We start from the raw sequence: 22,190 nt of genomic DNA, 5'->3' as shown, positions 1-22,190 counted from the left end.
CACAGAAGAGGGGGTGGTAGAGTCTAGAGCCCCCCACTAGCTCCAGAGCCTCTACACTCTCCCCTCCAAAATCCCTATCAACGCTGGCACCGCGGCCAAGCCACGAGGGCGACTGGGTGCCAAAGTAACTAAAAAACAGACACGACGATAAGAAGCAGTGTGGCCTGCTGGGTAGAGCACGGGTCTGGTAGTCAGGAAGACCTGGGTTCTAATCTCAGCTCCACCAGTTGTCTGTTGGGTGACTGTGGGTAAGTCATTTCATTTCGCTGGGCCTCAGTTACCTCACCTGGAAAATGGGGACTAAGCCTGGGAACCCTGACTGGGACAAGGATTGTGTCCAATCAGATCACCTTGTATCTACCCCAGCGTTTAGTACATTGCCTGACAGCTAGCATGGCCTAGTGGCAAGGGCATGGGTTTGGGAGTCAGAGGTCGTGGGTTCTAATTCCTGGCTCTGACACTTGTCTGCTGTGTGACCCTAGGCAAGTCACTTCACTTCTCTGGGCCTCAGTGACCTCATCTATGAAATGGGAATTTGAGACTGCGAGTCCCACCTGGGAAAGGGACTGTGTCCAACTCGATTTGCTTGTATCTGCCCGAGCACTTAGTACAGTGCCTGGCACATCGTAAGCGCTTAACAAATACCATAATAATAATTATAAAAACATAGTAAGTGCTTAACACGTACCACAGTTATTATCATAATTATAAATTAACAGTGCCAGAGCCGGGCAAAGGGCGGAACAGCGGAAACTGAGCGAGAAGACCCCCTCCCCACCCCACTCTATGCCCCTCAGCAGATCCATTTGGCAAACTGTTCACCTGCCAATCTTCTCTTCCTCCCAATCCGCCAATCTCGCTCAATAATAGAGCATCATAATGATGGCATTTGTTATGCACTTACTATGTGCCAAGCACAGTTCTAAGCGCTGGGGGCGGCGGTTACAAGGTGATCAGGTTGTCCCACGTGGGACTCACAGTCTTAATCCCCATTTGACAGATGAGGTAACTGAGGCACAGAGAAGTGAAGTGACTTGCCCAAAGTCACACAGCTGACAAGTGGCAGAGCTGGGATTAGAACCCATGACCCCTGAGTCCCAAGCCCGGGCTCTTTCCATTGAGCCATGCTGCTTCAGAATAAGTATGAACTGGGGGTGAGGCTTGGGGGCTTTGTGGAGAAAACACGGTTCCTACCCTCAAGTTTACCACTTCTTGTTCTCCGCTCAGCTCTACCCCCTCTAACACCAGCCCAGCCGAGCCAGGCTGGGACATCATTTTGGGCATCGCATTTATACCCCACAGTCAATCGGTAGTATTTACTGAGCACTTTCCGTGTGCAGAGCACTGTCCTAAGTGCTTGGGAAAGAAAGTACGGTCCAACAGAGCTGGTAGACTTGATCCCTGACCCTAAGGAGCTTATCAAGCAATCAATCTACGGTATTATTTGAGCACTTGCTATGTGCGGAGCATTGTACTGAGCGGAGTCGGAGGTCGTGGGTTCTAATCCCCACTTGTCTGCTGTGCGATCTTGGGCAAGTCGCTTCACTTCTCTGGGCCTCAGTTACCTCATCTAGAAAATGGGGATGAAGACTGGGAGCCCCACGTGGGACGACCTGATTACCTTGTATCTCCCCCAGTGCTTAGAACAGCGCTCGGCACATAGTAAGAGCGCAACAAATGCCTTAATGATAATAATAACAGAATTACAGCAGAATACCTTGTAAACTCTAACTGCTAATAATAACTGTGGGATCTACTGAGTGCCTGCTAGGCCCAGTGCACTCTATTAAGCGCTTGGGAAATACAACATTCCCTGCCCACAAAGCGCTTCATCCTAATAGGAGAAATAAATCCAGATATTGTGTTCAGAGACTAAGTTACCCAGCTGCCAGGGCCGGTCTCCCATAACTCTCTGACCTTCTTGAAACTCCTTGTCTCTCCATGAAGCCCTCATGTCTCTCCCAATTCCCTGGGTCTCTCTGAATCTCCTGTCTCTCCAAATCCCCTGTGCCTCTCTCTACGCCCTGTCTTTCTCTGAACCTCCTGTGTCTCTCCAAACCCCCCGTTTCTCCCTGAACCTCTTGGGACTCTGGGCTTCTCTAAACGCTCCTGTGTCTCTCTGCACCTGTTGAGTCTCTCCAACCTGCTAGGTCTCTCTCAATCCCCTGTATCTCTCTGAAAGCACTGAATCTCTGAACGCCTTGTTCTCTCCAAACCCTTTGTGTCTCTGAACTTCCCGTGTCTCTCTGAGCCACCTGCATCTCTCTGAACCCTCTGGGTCCCTCTGATTGATCTGAGTCTCTCCAAGCACCCAGGTCAGTCTATCGTATTTATTGAGCGCTTACTGTGTGCAGAGCACTCAACTAAGTGCTTGGGAGAGTCCAGTGTAACAATATAACAGACATTCCCTGCCCACAAGGAGCTGACAGTCTAGGGGGGAGACAGGCATTAATCTAAATAAATAAATTACAGATATGTACAGAAGTGCTGTGGGACTGGGAGGAGAGATGAATAAAGGAAAGGAGCAAGTCAGGGAGAGGCAGAAGGGAGTGGAAGAAAAGAAAGAGCGGCTTAGTCAGGGAAGACTTCTTGGAGGAGATGGGCCTACAATAAGGCTTTGAATACAGGGAGAGTCACTCGATATGAGGAGGGAGGGTGTTCCAGGCCTGAGGCAGGTCATGGACCAGATGTCGGCGGCAAGATAGAAGAGATCAAGGCACGGCGAGAAGGTTGATATTAGAAGAGCAAAGTGTGAGGGCCGGGTTGTCTCTCTGACCCATCGGGGTCTCTCTAAACCTCCCGTGTTTCTCAGGACGCCCTGTGAGTCTCAGAGTCACTTGCGTTTTTCTGAACACCCTGTTTTTCTGAACACTCAGTGTCTTACCGATTATCCTGCATCTCTCTGAACCTCCTGGGTCTTTCTGAACCTCCTATGTCTCTCAAAACCGCTGTGTCTCCCCAAACCCTGTGTCTCACTGAACCTCCTATGTCTGTATAAACCCCTGTATCTCGCCAAACCCCCTGTGTCTCTTCAAACCACTGTCTCTCCAAACTCTCTTTGTCTCTTGAAATTCATGTCTCTCCAAGACCCCTGCATCTCTCCAAACCTCATGTGTCTCTCCAACCCCATGTGTCTCTTCAAACCTCCTGTGTCTCTCCAAACCCCCTGTGTCTCTTCAAATCCCAATGTCTCTCCAAACTCTCTTTGTCTCTTCAAACCCATGTCCCTCCAGGCCCCCTGTGTCTGTATAAACCCCTGTGTCAATCCAAACCCCCTGTCTCTTCAAACCACTGTCTCTCCAAACTCTGTCTCTTGAAATCCATGTCCCTCCAAGACCCCTGCATCTCTCCAAACCTCCGGTGTCTCTCTAACTCCATGTGTCTCTCCAAACCCCCGTGTCTCTTCAAATCCCAGTCTCTCCAAATTCTCTCTGTCTCTTCAAACCCATGTCCCTCCAGGCACACTGTATTTCTCCAAACCCCCTGTGTCTCTCCAACCCTATGTGTCTCTCCAAACATCCTGTATCTCTCCAAACCCGTGTCTCCCCAAACGCTCTGTGTTTCTCTCCAAACAACCTGTGTCTCTCCAAACCTGTATCTCTTCCAACTCCTGTGTCTCTCCAAACTCATCTCTCTCCAAACCCTGTGTCTCTCTGAACCTCCCGTGTCTCTATAAAAACCCCTGGTGTCTCTCCAAACCTATGTCTCGCCAAACCCCTGTGTCTTTCCAAACCGGTGTCTCTGTGAGCCCCAGGTCTCTCTGAACGCTCCATACCTCGTTTCCTCAGCCGTGTGCCTCCGTGAGTGGCAGCTCTCTGCTGGAGCTTTCCAAATTCCCTGTCCCGGCCCTGGTTTTTCGACGCAGGCCCAGCTCTGAGCTGCCGGTGATCAATCAGAAGAAAAACTGAGCTCTCTCTTTCATCGCATTCACAGAACAGACAGGACAGAGAGCCCGGGGAGATTTTCCCATCTGCGTCCCCCGAAACTAGTCCCGGAAAGTTCTCTCTGAAACAGTCACTTCCGGATCGGAGTCTCTCCCTTGAACGCTGGCGGGTTTCCTAGGGAGACAGGAGGGCCGGGGGGGGAGCCGAGCAGGGTTTTTTGAGGATGGTGGGGAGGGGGGCTGGATAGGGTTTCTCTGGGGATGGGTGGGGAGGCCACTAGGGAGTATTCACCCATCTCTCCTCCCCCAGACTGGGCCGGACCCCCGGAGCGGAGGATTTGGCCTCTCGGATGCTGAAAGGGTTCCCGCCAGCTCGGGTCTCCGCTCAGGACGCCCTGGTCCATGGCTTCTTCAAGGCTTTGCCGCCCCAGCTCCACCAGCTGCCCGACGGTCAGTGAGGGCGTGTGCCGGCGGGTGGGCACGTGGGTCCGTGTGTGCGTGAGTGTGATTGTTCATGTGTGTGCATGTACGTACGCTGGAATGGGCGTGCGCTAGGGTGGGTGGGCGGGCGTGTGTGTGGGGAGCAGAGCTCTTAGACTGTGAGCCCCACGTGGGACAAAGACTGTCCAACCTGATTAGCTTGAATCTACCCCAGCGCTTAGTACGGTGCCCGGCACATAGTAAGTGCTTTACAAATACCGTGAAAAATAAAAAAGTTCATCGGTGGCTGCTGCCCGGATCCTCTCCATCCCCGCCACCTCAGGGAGCGGGCACTGCCCGCTACTGCCCGGAGTGCCCGGAGAGCACGTGCAGGGACTTGGTCTTTACCCAGAGCCCAGCTCGGGCCGGTCTGGTTCTCGGCCAGAAGGGCCCGTGTGTCCCTCGAAGAGTATGCGTGTGTATCTCTGTGTGTCTCCGTGTGGGCATGTGGTGTGTACATGAGGCGGTGTGTGCATCTTCCTGTGTGAGTGTGTGTCTTCGTGGGTGTGTGTCTGCGTGTGTATCTTTGTGTGGGCGTGGGGTGTGAGCGTGTGTGTCTTTGTGGGTCTTCGTGTGGACTTGGGGGTGTGTGTGTGTGTGTGTGTGTGTGTGTGTGTGTGTGTGTGTCAGTGTGGGCTTGGGGTGTGCAGGAATGGCGCGGGGGGGGAGGTGGAGAAAAATCAGAGAGACACAGAGAGAGAAGAGAGAGAGATTGAGATCTGTATTCTCTTTCTGTTCACCCAGCCACAGAGCACAAATCTACTTTGACACTGAGAAAAATGAAAAGCTGGAATCTCGCCGGAGCCTGCCTGGGCAGGGGGAGGCGGGGAGGGGGGTGCTCCCAGCAGGAGGGAAGTTGACTTTTCTTTATACATATAGGGGTTTTTCCATGCAGAGTTTAAATTATGCCTGATAAAAGGAGTTTCGGGGCTGTTTCAGTTCTTTCAAACCCTCCTGGCTTCCTCCCAATTAAACGAGGTTTGTCAAAGCCACGGGGCTCTGCGGCTGCCTGAGAGGCCCGACGAGCTGTCCCTGCAGTGACACCACCAATCCCCAAGGGAGGAGATGAAAGGGACGCTGAGGCCGGGAGACAGACAAGAGGCAGGGGGCTGGGGGGCTGGGGGGCGGCTGGGGGTGGGGAGGGGGGCGGCGAGGGAACGAGGTACCGAGACGGACGGGCGGACGGACGGACGGACGGACAGACGGGCAGATCCACCAACCTGGAGAGGGACAGATAGGAGGAAGAATCCGAACTGCGAAACGCAGGAATTGATCCGTGATCCGCTCTTAACGAGGATTCCGTCACGTTGTCCTCTCCCAAGTGCTTGATAAGGTGCTCTGCACATAGTAAGCGTTCAGTAAATACAATTGATGGATTCATTCATTTCGGGGGGGAAAAGCCCTTCGTTCCCCTTGGGATGTCGCCCCGTCAACTAGTATGTGAACCTGTATGGCCTAGTGGATAGATCATGGGACTTGGAGTCAGTCAGAAGGACCTGGGTTCTAATCCCAGCTCTGCCACTTGTCCACTGTGTCATCTTGGGCAGGTAATTTCACTTCTCTGGGCCTCAGTTCCCTCATCTGGAAAATGGGGATTAAGACTGTGAGCCTCATGTGGGACAGGGAGCGGGTCCAACCTGATTAGCTTGCATCAAACCCAGTGCTTAGAACAGTGTCTGTCACATGGATAGTGCTTAACAAATACCATCATTATTATTACTATTAACTAGCCCCCGGGCAGGGTAGCAACCGCCCTTTAGGGGAAGCAGCGTGGCTTAAATTAGAAAAGGTTTGGGAGTCAAAGGACATGGGTTCTAATCCTGCCTCCACCATTTGTCTGCTGTGTGACCTTGGGCAAGCCACTTCACTTTTCTGTGCCTCAGTTACCTCGTCTGTAAAATGGGGAATAAGACTGTAAGCCCCACGTGGGACAACCTGATTACCTTGTATTTACCCCAGTTCTTAGAACGGTGCTTGGCACATAGTAAGCACTTAACAAATACCATCATCATTAGTATTATTATTATAAAACGTTCTTGGTTCAACACCAATCAATAAATCAATCAGTGACACTGACTGAATGCCTCTTGAATGCAGAGCACTATGTTAAGCATTTGAGATCAATCAATAGCATTTATTGAGCGCTTACTGTGTCCAGAGCACTATGTACTAAGCGTTTGGGAGTGTACGCTATGACATTAGAACAGAATGGGTAGACAAGTTCCCTGCCCGCAACAAGCTTACCATCTGGGGGGTGTGTCTGAGAGGACACAATAAAGTTAGAAGATAAGATCCCTGCCCCTGGGAAATTTACAGCCTAGAAATCAGGGTAAAGAACCCCAGAGCGCTCTAATTATAATAATAGCTGTGGCGTTTGGTAAGCGGATACTGTGGCTTAAGCAGAAGGATCGATACAATACCATCTAATCAAATCCAGTCCCCGTCCCACAGAGGGGATCACGATCTAAGAAGAAGGGAGAACCAGAATTTCATCCCCATTTTACAGATGAGGAAACTGAGGCCCAGAGAAGCGATTTAGTCAAGGTCCTGCAGCGGGCACGGAACAGAGCCAGAGTTAGAACCCCGGTCTCCTGACTCCCAGGCTTGTGGTCTTTCCACTAGAGGCGGGGGAGGTACTCCACTAAATTCCACTAAACAATAAGGTCTCTGAGGACATGGATCGTGTCTGCCCACACTACTGTCAGTACTTACTAAACACCATTGATTGACTGATTGCCTGATCGATGCAGGAGTAGTGCGGGACCACCATAGTTAAATGCATGCACGGTGTCTGGCACATGGTAAGCGCTTAACAGATACCATCATTATTATGTGAGGTCTTCACTGTTCCCCTTCCCTAGACTGCTCTCTAGTGCTAGTCAATCCATCAGTCATATTTATTGAGCGCTTATCGTGTGCCGGACACTGTACCAAGGTTTGGGGTGAATACAAGCAAATGGAGTTGGACCCAGTCCCTGTCCCACATGAGGCTCACTGCCTCAATCCCCATTTTACAGAGGAGGTAACTGAGGGCTGGAGAAGTGAAGTGACTTACCCAAGGTCACACAGCAAACAAGTGGCGGAGCCAGGATTAGAACCACTGACCGTCTGACTCCCAGGCCCAAGCTCTATCCACTACAACATACTGAGTAGCAGTAATAAGAGGAAGGTATTTATTGAGCACCTACAGAGCAACAAGCAATGTACCTGGTACATTGACGGTTGCTACCCTGACCGGTAGCATTATTATTATTAATGATGGTATTTGTTAATAACAGTGCATCCTTGTGGAACGTAATGGTTCGGCTTTAGCGAGTTAGAGACTAGTGGTCACAGTGGCCACTTGGTCAAGGATTCTGTCTACCTTTCCTTCTGGAGCACTTCGGCGATTAGATCCCATCCTCTGGAGGAGGAAGTTGAAGCATCGGCCAAGGCCAAGGCCCGAAAAATTAGAAGAGCATTTAGATCCCACTGAAGGAAGGGGAAAAAATAACCCCCTAAATCAAGTCCCGCCCCCATCTGAAATCTCTTTCTGGTTCGAGGAGGGGGGGTGTCCCGTGACTTTCAAGACTGTTTCCGTAGCGAGTCTCAACAAATTTCATCGCCGGAGGCAATTTGCTAGGGTCACTCTCCCAGAGCGCATCATCGGAGGAGCCAAGAATTCCGGGATTAGTTTCCCGATCAAGAACAGGCTCGGAAGGTCGACGGGGACGTCGGCCGATTTGTCCGCCTGCTTGGCCGACACTAGAACGGCTGGAGAAGAATGATAACAAGCGGGGTCTTTGTTAGGCGCGTCCATGTGTCGGGCACTGGGCTAAGCGCTCTGGCAGATACCTGGGCGTCGGGGCGGACAGTGTGACGTGAGAGGGAAATGTCCTTTTGTCTGTCTGAAAAGCGAAGGAGAGTCAGATGGACTGCCCCATGAGCCTAGGCCACACTTGTCTCCCTTCCTTGTCTTCCAATTTCCTGCTGCAGTTCGGGTTGTTGGCTCTGAGACGGAAGTCCCACCACTGGGGTCTCCCACAACTCTCACTGTCTCATCCCTCAATCAACGATCAATCGATGGTATTTATCGAGTGCTTAGTGTGTGCCGAACAGTGTACTAAGCGTCTTGGAGAGTCCCCCTACGGTAAACTTGGAAGGCGGGATCCCTGCCCTCCAGGCACTTTTACTCAGCGGCAGGTTTGGCCTTTGCTCTTGTTCACCCTTTGCCTGGTCTATTGGAGTAATAATGTTGGTATATAGTAAGCGCTTACTATGTGCAGAGCACTGTTCTAAGCGCTGGGGTAGATACAGGGTAATCAGGTTGTCCCACATGAGGTTCACAGTCTTAATCCCCATTTTACAGATGAGGTAACTGAGACACAGAGAAGTTAAGTGACTTGCCCAAAGTCACACAGCTGACAAGCGGCAGAGCCGGGATTCGAACCCATGACCTCTGACTCCCAAGCCCGGGCTCTTTCCACTGAGCCATGCTGCTTCTCTATTATAATTTATACTTTTCTACTATTCAGCAGATTATAATTTTCTACTCCCCTCAGGGCTTAGTACAGTGCTCTGCACACAGTAACGCTCAATAAATACAAATGAGAAGCTGCATGGCCTAGTGGCAAGAGCTCGGGCTTGGGAGTCAGAGGGCGTGGGTTCTAATCCCGGCTCCGCCACTTGTCAGCTGTGTGACTTTGGGCAAGTCACTTCACTTCTCTGGGCCTCAGTTACCTCATCTGGAAAATGGGGGTTGAGACTGTGAGCCCTACGTGAGACAACCTGATTACCTTATATTTACCCCAGCGCTTAGAACAGTGCTTGACACCTTGTAAGCACTTAATAAACACCACAAGTATTATATAGAGAAGCAGCTTGGCTTAGTGGAAAGAACCTGGGCTTGGGAGTCAGAGGTCGTGTGTTCTATTTCCTGCTCCATCACTTGTCAGCTGTGTGACTTTGGGCAAATCACTTCACTTCTCTGTGCTTCAGTTACCTCATCTGTTAAATGGGGCTTACGACTGAGAGCCCCACATGGGACAACCTGGAAACCTTGTATCCATCCCAGTGCTTAGAACAGTGCTTGGCACATCGTTAAGTGCTTAACAAATGCCATTATTATTATTATTATAAATGAATGAATCCATGAATGAATAGATAGACCACAGGCCTGGAAGTCAGAAGGACCTGGGTTCTTACACGGCTTCACCACTTGTCTGCTGTGTGACTTTGGGCAAGTCACTTAATTTCTCTGTGCCTCAGTCATCTCATCTGTAAAATGGGGATCCAGACTGGGAGCCCCATGTGGCACAGGGATTGTGTCCAAACAGATTACCTTTTACCAACCCCAGCACTTCATTCGGTGCTTGGCGCATAGGAAGTGCTTAACAAATACCACAAATATTATCATTTGCACATTCATTCATTCAGTCGTATTCATTGAGCACTTACTGAGTGCCTAGCACTGGTACTAACTGCTTGGAAAGTACAATTTGGCAACAAATAGAAACAATCCCTATCCAACAACGGGCTCATAGGTGTGCTTCCCTCCACGGCAGACAGCAAACCAGGCTCCTTCTTGATACAATGCTCTGATTGTTAGAGAAGCAGCATGGCTCAATGGAAAGAGCCCAGGCTTGGGAGTCAGAGGTCATGGGTTCGAATCCCCACTCTTCCACTTGTCAGCTCTGTGACTTTGGGCAGGTCACTTAACTTCTCTGGGCCTCAGTTACCTCATCTGTAAAATGGGGATGAAGACTGTGAGCCCCATGTGGGACAACCTGATCACCTTGTAGCCCCCCAGCACTTAGAACAGTGCTTTGCACATAGTAAGCGCTTAACAAATACCATCATCATCATTATTATTATTATTACACAGTATAAGTATTCAATGAATAGCACTGGTTGCTTAACACCACCAATAGTGAGCCGATTCTCACTGCATCCCACTCTATCTGGAGAGATGCTGGAGGGGAGAGGGTGATGGCTAAGCAGCTGCATTACGGCGAGCTCAGTCAATCGATCCGTCAGTCGATGGTATTTACTGAGCACTTCCTGGGAGCACTGAGCAGCTGGGAGAGTAAAGGTTCAATTTGGTTGGTAGATTAGATCCTTACCCTCAAAGAGTATATAGGTCTAGGGGGGAGACAGATATTAAAATATATTATTGATAGGGGAAGGAACAAAATAGAGAGATGCCTCTGTAAGTGCCGGGGAATTGGGTTGGAATGAATATCAAAGAGCTTAAGGGATTCAAGCGCATAGGCGATGCAAAATAGTTGTTTTATTGTATTAATAATAATGATGGTATTTGTTAAGCTCTTACTATGTGCCAAGCACTGTTCTAATCACTGGGAATAGATACAAGTCAATCAGGTTCTCCCACGTGGGGCTCACAGTCTTAATCCCCATTTTACAGATGAGGTAACTGAGGCACAGAGAAGTAAAGTGACTTGCCCAAGGCCATACAGCAGGCAAGTGGTGAAGCCACCTTAGAACCCAAGCACTTAGTACAGTGCTGTGCAAGCAGTAAGCACTCAATAAATATGAATGAATGAATAGAGGGCAGGTAGGAGAAAAGAGGGTTTAGTCAGGGAAGGCCTCTTGGAGGAGATATGATTTAGGAGCGGTTTGAAGGCGGAGAGAGCAGAGGACTGCTAGATGTGAAAGGGGAGGGAGATCAGCACCCAAAAGAGAAGGAGGGCTAGGGGTCGGTGGTGAGACAGACGAGATCGAGGTACGGAGGGGAGGTTGACATTAGAGGAGCGAAATGTGTGTGCTGAGTAGGAAATTGAGAAGATAAGGGAGGAGGGGGCAAGGGGATCGTGTGCTTTAAACCTGATGATAAAGAGTTTATTTTTCAGGTGGAGGTAGATGAGCAATCACTGGAGGTTCTTGAGGAGTGGGGAGAGGTTTTTAGGAAAATGATGTGGGCAGCAGAGCGAAATATGGACTGCAGTGGGGATAGGCAGGAGGCAGGGAGCTGAAGCGGAGAAGCCGTAAGTCAGGATGGAAGACACATTCTCGAGCTGGGGGGAAGTGTAACCTGAAGCAGACCACCCCGGCCGAGAACAGCTGGGAACCACAGCAGCTGACACATCGGCCTGGAGAGCGGCAGTCGGGAATGGGGTGACATTTTGGAGGAGAGGCTTTGGGAAGACCGGGATTCCCAGTTTCCCAGAAAGCCCCAGTCACGAGAGTGCAGCTGTCGACCTTTAACCCCAGGCAGAGCATACAGGGGGCTGCCGGTCACTATCCCCCGTCTTCTCACGCACCCCTCCACTTGAGCTGATCCGACCCCATCCTCAGAACGGTCACCCCAAATTCTCTGTTGCTTCCTCCCAGTAATCATGGTAATAACTGGGGTATATGCTGTGTACCAAGCCCTGAGCTAAGCGTAGAGGTAGTGAGAAGCAGAGTGGCCTAATGGGAAGAGCCCGGGCCTCAAAGTCATAGGACCTGGGCTCTAGTTCCAGCTCCATCATTTGTTTGTTGTGTGACCTTGGGTTGGTCAGGGCCTCAGTTCCCTCATCTGTAAAATGGAGATTAAGACTGTGAGCCCCGTGTGGGACATGGATTGTGTCCAACCCGATTATCTTGTATCTACCCCAGAGTTTAGTACAGTGCCTGGCACCTGATAATCACTTAACAGATAGCATAAAAAATTAAAGACACAACAATAATAATTGTGGTATCTGATAAGCACTTACTATGTGCCAGACATTGTACTAAGAGCTGGGGTGGGTACGAGCAAATCGGGTTGGACACAATCCCTGTCTCACATGGGGCTCACAGTCTCAATCCCCATTTTACATATGTGGGAACTGAGGCACAGAAAAGTAAAGTGACTCGCTCGAGGTCACACAGCAGACACACGGTGGAGCCAGGATTAGAACCCATGATCCAGACCTCCAGGCCTGTGCTCTATCCGTGATGCCTTGCTGCTTCTCTAAATACAGGTTCTGCATTGGCTGGGAGATCATGAGATAATGACGTCACATACAGTCCCTGTCCCACATGGGGCTCACAGTCTAAGTAGGAGGGAGAACTGATAAGATAATAATAATGTTGGTATTTGTTAAGCGCTTACTATGTGCAGAGCACTGTTCTAAGCGCTGGGGTAGAGACATCCCACCTGAGGCTCACAGTCTTAATCCCCATGTTACAGATGAGGTAACTGAGGCACAGAGAAGTGAAGTGACTTGCCTACAGTCACACAGCTGACAAGTGGCAGAGCCGGGATTCGGGCCCATGACCTCTGACTCCCAAGCCCGGGCTCTTTCCACTGAGCCACTGGTGAGAAAAATGATTCCCGTGAAGTGGAGCGACTTGCCCAGGATCACGCAGCAGACAAGCAGCGGGTCAGGGATTAGAATGTTCGTCCCCTGACTCGGAGGCCCACGCACTTTCCACTAGGCCATGATGCCTCTCTTGCCTGCTGGGTGACTGTAAGGCACTTTACTTCTCTGGGCCTCAGTTTCCTCATCCTAAAATGGGGATTAAATACCCATTCTCCCTCTCCCGCACAGTGGGAGCCCCATGTGGGACTGGGATTGGGTCTGATTGTATTAAATCGACCCCAGCGTTTTGCACAGTCAGCTCTCTCCCGCCTACCTACCCTCACTCTTCTCCCACTACAACTCAGCCCACAAACTGAGCAGCCTGGCCTGGTGAATAGCCCGGGCCTGGGAATCAGAAGGACCTGGGTTCTAAATCCCTACTCCACCACTTCTCTGCCCGGTGACCTTAGGCAAGTCTGGGCCTCAGTTATCGCAGTGGTAAAATGGGGATTAAGAGCGTAAGCCCCATTCAGGTTAGGGACTATATGTCCAACCCTATTTGCTTGCATCCACCCCAGCGCTTAATACGGTGTTTGGTACATATTCATTCACTCATTCGATCGTATTTATAGAGCTCTGTGTGCAGAGCACTGTACTAAGCGATTGGAAGAGGACAATACAACAATAAACAGACACATTCCCTGCCCACAACAGAGCTTACAGTCTAGAGGAGGGGAAACTGATAGTAATATAAATAAATAAATGACAGGTACGTACATAAGCGGTGTGGGGCTGGGAGCGGGGATAAAAAAAGGGAGCAAGTCAAGGCGACACAGAAGGAAGCGGGAGAAGAGGAAAAGGGGGCTTAGTCAGGGAAGGCCTCTTGGAGGAGATGGGCCTTCAATAAGGTCTTGAAGAGGGGGAGAGTCATTGTCTGTCGGATTTGAGGAGGGAGGGTGTTCCAGGCCAGAGGCGGGTCGTGAGTGAAGGGTCGGCGGGGAGATTCATTCATTCAGTCGTATTTATTGAGCACTTCCTGTGTGCAGAGCACTATACGAAGCGCTTAGAAAGTACAATACAGCAATAAAGAGAGACAATCCCTGCCCCTATCATAGACGGGGCGAGGCATAGTGATAAAGCATTAGAAGAGCAAAGCGGGTGTGCTGGGTTGGAGTAGGAGAGTAGCAAGGTGAGGTAGGAGGGGCCAAGATTGAGTGCTTTAAAGTCAATGGTGAGCAGTTTTTTGTTTGATGTGGAGGTGGATGGGCAACCGCGGGAATTTCTTGAGGGGTGGGGAGACATGTCCTGAACGCTTCTGTAGAAAAATGATCCGGGCAGCAGAGTGAAGTATGGACAGGAGTGGGGAGAGACGGGAGGCTGGGAGGTCAGCAAGAAGGCTGATGCAATAATCCAGGCGGGATACGATGACTGACTGTATTAATGTGGTAGTTTAGAATCTTAAATTCCATTTTTCAGATTACTTCTGCCCTCAAGTTACCCCCCACCTTTAAGTCTTTAATCAATCGGTGGTATTTAATGAGCGTTTATTTTGGACATCATCATTAACTAACCACTATTTCTCCCCTCCCCACTACTTTCAACCTCCCAACTACCACGTCAGCACTCCTATGCCAATTACCCACTTAGACACTGGTAACCACCTGGAGCACTTCATAATAATGATATTTATTAAGTGCTTACTACGTGCCAAGCGCTGGGGTAGATGCAAGATAATCAGATGGGACACGGTCCCTGTCCCACACAGGGCTCATAGGTTTAGGAGGGAGGGAGAACAAGTATATTAGAGAAGGAACGTAGCCTAGTGGGAAAAGCACGAGCCTGGGAGTCTAGGTTCTAATCCGAATTTCGCCACTTACCTGCTGTGTGACCTTGGGCAAATCACTTTACTTACCTGCGCCTCAGTAACCTTATCTGTAAAATGGGGATTAAGACTTGGAGCCCCAAGTGGGACGTGGACTGTGTTCAACCTGGCTTCTATTCCCGGCTCCGCCACTTGCCTGCCGTGTGATCTTGAGCAAGTCACTTCACTTCTCTGGGCCTCAGTTACCTCATCTGTAAAAAATGGGTCATAGTAAGCGCTGGACAAATACCACAATTATTATTATTATTATTCCCCCAATTTGTAGGTTATTTTAGTGTCTGCCTCTTCCTCTAGATTGTCAACTCCACGAAGGCAGAGATCCTGTCTACTCACTCTATTGTATTGTACTGTCCAAAGTGCTCAGTACAGTGCTCTGTATGCAGGTATTCAATAAATACTACTGATTGATGAATTGATTGACTGTTAGCGAGGTTTAAGTCAGGAAGGGCAGGCCAATCCTGCTCCATCTGAACCTAAAAGTCATCTCCCAAGCACTTAGTACAGTGCTCTGGACATAGTAAGCGCTCAATAAATACAATTGAATGAATCTCCCTCATCCAACAAGCTCTACCTCCAAGAAACAGCTCTGAGCTTCAGAGGGAGAGGGATGTGGTAGGACTCCTTAGCATCGGCTTTAAGGCCCTCAATCAGCATTCTACCTCCTACCTTTTTTTTTTGGTATTTAAGTGCTTACTATGTTCCAGGAACTGTACTAAGTGCAGGGGATAGATTTAAGCTAAGCAGGATGGACACATTTCATGTCCCATATGAGGCTCATGGTCTTGAGCTCCATTTTCCAGTTTAAATAACTGAGGTTCAGAAAAGTGAAGTGAATTAATAATAATAATTATAGTATTTGTAAGTGCTTACTATGTGCCAGGCACTTTTCTAAGCACTGGGGTAGATACAAGGTAGTCAGGTTGTCCCACGTGGGGCTCACAGTCTCAATCCCCATTTTACAGATGAGGTCATTGAGGCCCAGAGAAGTGAAGTGACTTGCCCGAGGTCACACAGCAGACAAGTGATGGAACTGGGTTTAGAACCCATGACCCTCTGACTCCCAGGCCCCTACTCCATCCACTACATCAACTTGCCCACATCCACCCTGCAGACATATGGCAGTGCTGGGATTAGAACCCAGATCCTTCTGACTCCCAAGCCTGTGCTCTATCCTCTAGGCCACACTGCTTCCCACACTGCATTTTTTCCTGCTGATCTCCTATTTCAACCCAATCCGCACATTCTGCTCCTCTAAAACCAACTTACCCTCCATACCTGGAGCTCGTCTATCTTGCCACTGAGCCCTTGCCCACTTTCTCTCCCAGGTCTGGAACTCCCTCTCCCTTCATATCTGACAATCCACCGCTCACCTCACCTTTAAAGCCCTCTTAAAATCACCTCCTCCAAGAGGCCTTCCCTGACTAACCCCTCATTTCCCCTACCTGCCCTCCCCTCTGCATCACTAATGCATTTGACCATGCGCCCCTTAAACACTTCGATACGATCTGCAGCCCCACTGTAGAGAAGCAGCATGGTCATGGGTTCTAAGCCCAGCTCTTCCACTTGTCTGCTGTGCGAACTTGGGCAAGTCACTTTGCTTCTCTGGACCTCAGTTCTCTCATCTGTAAAATGGAGCCCGGGACTGTGAGCCCCACGTGGGACGGGGCTGAGTCCAACTAGATTTACTTTTATCCACCCCAGTGCTTAATACAGTGCCTGTCACATGGTTAGTGTTTAACAAGTCCTATTATTATTATTGTTATTCTCAGTGCCTCAGTTACCTCATCTGTAAAATGGGGATCGAGATTGTGAGTCCCCTGCGGGACAGGGAATGTGTCCAACCTGATTGCCCGGTATCTACCCCAGCAATTAGACCAGTGCTTGATGCAAAGTAAGTGCTTCACAAGCCCCACAGTTATTACCCTCTGAGCGGAGCATGCCGAGGAGCCTGAGGCCAGCGGAGCGTGTGGGAGAGCCCTCGGATGGAGGAGTAGGGAGGACCTCTCAGGCGATGAGGAGCGAGCTTTGACCAGCGGGTCTTGGTAGGGAGCTGCAGCCAGAGGGGCCCAGCAGAGAGCCCTCGGGCACGGGCGACACAGTGGCCAGCAGAGCACATGAGGGGAGCTCTCGGCCGGCGGAGTGCCCGGTGAAGCCCTCGGCCGGCTGTTTCCACGTAGGAAGTTTGGAGGGTGGCCCAGCCTGGAGTTTGCGGGCACCGTGAGGCTGCCAACCCACCAGCTCCTTCTCGTCCCCCTGTTCCTTCCCAGACCCTGCCCGGATCCCCGTTGGCCATTTCTAATGCCCCCGGGGATGTCCTCTGTGGCCACGGCAGCGACTGTGGAGCCTGAGGCGGCAGCGGGGGTGGTGGTGGGATGACTGCGGTGACTTTGGCTGTGGCAGCTGTGAACGGTGGCGGCCCGGGCGGTGGAGTCCTTGGCCGCAGCAGGATAGTTGCCACGGCGGTGGTGGCGGGGGCCAGTCGGCCTTCTGGGGCGAGCGAGCTGAGGAGGAGTCTGTCGGGCAGGTGTGGCGGGGGAGAACTGGCACCCCTGGCAGAGGGGCTGGGGGCCGGGGGAATACTGCCGGGAGAGGGGGGCCAACCCGCCTCAAGGCCTTCTTTCTTCTCTCCCTTCCTGGGGGGGGGAGGCAGCGGGCGTGCAGGCGGCAGGGAGAGGGTGGCAGCCTCAGACAGCCGCAAAGCCTTTTGATTAACTGGGCGCCTTTCTGCCGCTGTTTCACTGTTCCCCTTTCTTTTTTTCACAAAACGAAGAGGAGCTTCTTAGAAGATGGGAAGGCGGAAAGAAAAAAGTTCCTTCCTAGCTCCTCTCTCACCCTCCAGCTTTTACATTCCCCCTCCCGAGGGGTCGGGGGACAGAGGGGAGAGATGAGAGGGGAGAGGAGGAGAGAGAAAGATGTTGTGGGGAAGAAAAAGAGGAGAGGTAAGGGAAAAGGAGGGAAAAAAGAAGAGAGAATGGGAAAGGGAGAATGAAAAGGACAGAGGGAGGGGGAAGAGAAGATAAGGAAGGGGGAAGTGAGAGGGAGAGAAAAGAGTGGAAGCAAGAGGAGAAAGGGAGGTAGGAAAGAGAAGAGTGGGGGAACGAGAGGATGAGGAAAGGGGGAAAAGGAAGGGAGGAGAAGTCAGAGAGAAGAAAGAGACAGAGTCGGTGGCAGAGCGAGAAAAGTAGAGACAGAGGGAGAGGCAGAAAAGGAGAGGGGGTGGGTGGTTCCTCTTGGGTGAAAGTCCACACTGTGACTCGGATCAGGTGACTTCATTTCTCTCTACCCCCACCCTTCACAAGGAGGGATGAGATGTGACTCCTACCCCTCAACCATGGCAGTGGGTGAAGCAGGAGAGATCCTAGGCCCGTCTCGACCTTCCGGTGGGCCGGGCCAGGCTGTGCTTTCCGTAAATCCCCTCAGCAAGGCTTTTTCTGCTTCCTCTGCCCAGAACTGGGTCTCGGGGACATTGAGGAGCCCCACATCTGTGTCGATAGCAGATGCCACCCTCTTCTGCCCCCACAGGTGAAAGGAGAACCCAGATAGGTTTGGAGAAATGGACTGTTTAGAAAGAGCCCGGACTTGGGAATCGGAGAATATGGGTTCTATTTCCACTTCACCACTTGCCTGCTCTGTGACTTTGGGGAAGTCACTTCATTTCTCTGGGCCACAGTTTCCCCATCTGTCGAATGGGGCCTCAATACCTCAGACTGTGACTCCGCCCCACTGTTTTTGTGGTATTCATTAAGCTCCTAGAATATGCCAGGCATTGTTCTAAGTGCAGGGGTAGATACAAGCTAATCAGGTTGGACACAGTCCATGTCCCACATGAGGCTCACGGTCTCAATCCCCATTTTACAGATGAGGTAATTGGGGCACAGACAAGTTAAGTGACTTGCCTGAGGTCACATAGCAGACTGTGAGTCCCAAACTTATCTTGTATCTACCCCAGGGCTGAGTACAGAGCTCGTGCATAATAAGTGCTTCACAAATACCCCAATTATTGTTGTTATTACTTAATCTGAAGCCAGAGAGGGTATGGTTACCTTTCACCACCCCTCCTCTAGACTGTTAGCTAGTTGCTGGCAGGAAATGGATCTGTTTATTGTCATATTGTACTCTCCCAAGTGCTTAGTACAGTGCTCTGCCCATAATAAGCGCTCAATAAATACAAGTGATTGAGCTCTTTTAAAACTCCCTGAGGGCAAGACCTTTGACCCCATTAGGTATAATTGGTACAGTTCATTCATTCATTCACACTTTTTGAGCACTTACTGTACTAAGGGCTTAGAAAATACAATACAGCAATAAAGAGAGGCAATCCCTGTCCACAACAAGCTCCTGCTGCCCAGCCCAGCAGATGATCAATAAACACAATTTCAAGGGGCTCTACGCAACTCACCCACGGGCGGGTCTCCAAGTGGCTTGATGCATTCTCCATCTACAAGTGAGATGTTCTCTGAAAATTCCCAGGAATTCCAATTTTTGAACTCATGCCTTTCTTTCCTCTCTGCCTTTCCCGTAGCGGAGTCTTTGTTTAGTGTTCCAGGAGTGAGGCTGAAGCCAGAAATCTACGACCTTTTTGCTTCTTATCAGAGAGGTGGTCCCCCTTCGCTGTTCAGCAGATGCTGGTGAAAATGCCGGGACCCTTGGGATCCTTGAATGTTTTTCCTGGTAAGATGTGGTGGTAATTGTTCAGTGCACAATGCCCAGGCACTGTGCTAAGCACTAGCGGGGAGGGGAGGGGGAATACCACCAAATCGGCTTGAACACGGTTCCCATCTCAAATCGGTCTCACAGTCTTAATCCCATTTTACAGACCAGGTAACTGAGGCACACAGAAGTGAAGTGACATGCCCAAGGTCACACAGCAGAAAAATGGTGGAGTTTGGATTAGAACCCATGACCTTCCAACTCCCAGACCCGAGCTCTCTCCACTAGGCCATGCTGCTTCTCTGCCCGGTGGTGTCCAAGTGGCGAGGGATTCCCCACCCCTCACCCTCGCCAGCCAGCCCTATGTGATCCCTGGGGTGGGAAGAATTGGGGCTGCTGCCCCAGGACCCTCCCAGCGAGCAGACCTCAGGAGAGCCATTACCACGTAGGCAGAAAATCTAAGAGTGTGAGACCCTCAGACAGTTTGGGGAATTTACACAGCATGTTTAACTGTGTCCGATCTGCTTAGAGTCTCTCTTCCCTGATGCTTTTTATATTTATAATGGTATTTCTTAAGTGCTTACTATGTGCCAGGCCCTGTACTAAGAGCTGAGGTAGATTCAAGCTAGTCAGGTTGGACATAGTTCATTTCTAGACTGTGAGCCCCTTGTAGGATAGGGATTGTCTCTGTTGCCGAATTGTATTTTCCAAGCGCTTAGTTCAGTGCTTTGCACGCAGTAAGCCCTCAATAAATACGATTGAATGAATGAATGTCCCACATGGGGTTCCCAGTCTTAATCCCCATTTTACAAGATGAAGTAACTTGCCCAAGGACACGCAGCAGACAAGTGGCGGAGCCAGGATTAGAACCCAGCCCCTTCTGACTCCCAAGTCTGGGCTCTTTGCACTAAGTCACACTGCTTGTCCCTCTCCTCCTACCCTCTATTCTCTGTATCACTTGTCCCTCATGTTAATAAGAACAGCAATAATGATAAATTTATTACTCTAGACTGTAAGCTCCTTGTGGGCTGAGAATACGTCTACCAACTCTGGTACACTGTAGTCTCCCAAGTGTTTAGGTACAATGTTCTGCACACAGTATGTGCTCGAGAAATACTGATCAATTGGCTGAACTGGCTTGAAACCCAATTCCCCCATTCCCCTTGGCTTGGGACCGACACCTATAATCCCAACTCATCACCCATTTTTTTTAAAGGTATCTGTTAAGTGTTTACTCTGCATCAAACACTTTTCTAAGCACTGAAGTAGATTCAAACAAGTTAATTAGGTCAGACACAGTCCCTGCCCCCACATAGGGCTGTCAGTCCAGGTAGGAGGGAGAACGTTTATCCCCATTTTACAGTTGAGGAAACTGAGGCCCAGAGAAGTGAAATGATTGCCCAAGATCCCACAGAAACCAATTGGCAGAACCCAGGTCCTTCTGACTCCCAGATCCATGCTCTTTCCACTAGACCCTGCCGCTTCTCCCTCACCAGCCCCCTGCCGCCCCCTCCCAGTGAACGAGGGGCAGGTGGCGACTCTCAGATTTGCCCAGGATTTGTCTCTTCCAAAAGGGTTTCCGCCTGTCCGAGCAGCCCCTGGTCGAGAGAGATCAGGGTCCATCCTGGCTCCGGAACCTTCTGATTCATCTGCTCCTCTTTTTCATTTAATAGGGAGAGCTCCAGCCTGAGAGGTGATGGATTCGGTCACTGGGATGGAAGGAGCCGGGGTGACAGGGGGAAGGGGTCAGGGGGCTGAACTGGCGGTTCTGCGGATCTGGCACTGGCCAGTAGGCCGGCCCGCTCCCCTCGGACGAAAGGCGGCTTCGAAAGGCTTCTGCTGCTGCTGCCCCGGAGGAGGCTTTCTTACAACTTCACCAGAGTCTCCGGAGAAGATGGGTCCCAGGATAAAGTCTTCCACGGAAGGACTTGCTTATTGCTTATCATCTGCTAGAAGACGCTTCCGCCCACCGCTAACGGGATTACCAGAAACCTGGTTCCACCCCAGGTGGGAATCAGGGGAGCTACTGGGCAGAGCTGAATCAGGCTCCCGTTCTTCCACTGAATCCTGGATTTCTGGAGGGGGGCGAGGGGCCGGTGGGTAGGACTCAGGAGGCTCTGGGGGATGGAGGGGGCTGCTCATATCCTGAGGCTCATCATGGTCAAGAGCAGAGCAAGACCACTGATGCCCCTGCTCCAAGCCACCGGGGCATCTTGAGCTCCAGAGGCCTCATCCCACTGTCGAGTGATCCCGGCCAGTCGGTCTGTGGTGGGGAGCGGTTGGGCCGGGGGGACTGGGATCTATTGGAATCACCTCCCACCGAGGCTCTCCGGGTACATGACGGGAAAACAGCCCAAACTGCAGGGTTGCAGAATGTTTATTATCATTATTAATAACAACAATAATAATAGCAACTGTGGTATTTGTTAATTGCTCATGTGTCAAGCACTGTTCTAAGTGCTGGGTTAGACTCAAGATCAGATCGGACAAAGATATTCATCGTCATCATCATCAAATATGGTAATTGCTTAGTGCTTACTTTATGCCAAGCACTGTTCTACATGCTGGGTAAGATTCAGAATCAGATCGGACACGGATAATAATGATAATAGCAATAATAGTAATAATCATCAAATGTAGTAGTTATTTAGTGCTTACTTTATATCAGGCACTGTTCTAAGTGCTGGGTTAGATTCAAGATCAGATGAGACATAGGTAGTAATAATAATAATAATAATGTGGTAGTTGTTTAGTGCTTACTTTGTGCCAAGCACTGTAGTAAAGGATGGGGTAGAAAGAAGATCATCAGGTTGGACACAGTCCCTGTCCCATGTGAGGCTCACAGTCAAAGTAGGAGGGCAAACAGGTGTCAAATTCCCATTTCACAGATGAGAAAACTGAAGCCCAGAATAGTGAAATGACTTACCCAAGGGCATGTAACAGGGAGATGGCAGAACTGCGATTAGAATCCAATTCATCTACGCCTCACGGGGCCTGGGCCGGGCAGTCTGGGAAACCAGGTCCTCTGACA

At 50.5% G+C, this 22,190-nt stretch overlaps 1 protein-coding gene across 1 annotated transcript in view; it reads left to right on the top strand.

Annotated features, from left to right (window-relative positions):
• The window catches only part of CDK15 (cyclin dependent kinase 15), an 89,077-nt gene extending 68,180 nt beyond the window's left edge, over nt 1–20,897 (top strand). Inside the window, exons 12-14 of the mRNA XM_029068495.2 lie at nt 4,194–4,333; nt 19,032–19,180; nt 20,833–20,897. Of these exons, the coding sequence (XP_028924328.1) occupies nt 4,194–4,333; nt 19,032–19,141 (250 nt within the window). The 3' untranslated portion in view covers nt 19,142–19,180; nt 20,833–20,897. The remainder of the gene's footprint in view (nt 1–4,193; nt 4,334–19,031; nt 19,181–20,832) is intronic.
• The last annotated feature ends 1,293 nt before the right edge of the window (nt 20,898–22,190 follow it).

The sequence above is a fragment of the Ornithorhynchus anatinus genome, chromosome 7 (genome assembly GCF_004115215.2).
Source record: "Ornithorhynchus anatinus isolate Pmale09 chromosome 7, mOrnAna1.pri.v4, whole genome shotgun sequence".
Lineage (NCBI taxonomy): Eukaryota > Metazoa > Chordata > Mammalia > Monotremata > Ornithorhynchidae > Ornithorhynchus > Ornithorhynchus anatinus.
The sequence above is the reverse complement of the archived record's forward strand: the minus strand, read 5'-3'. Positions and strand labels throughout refer to the sequence as shown.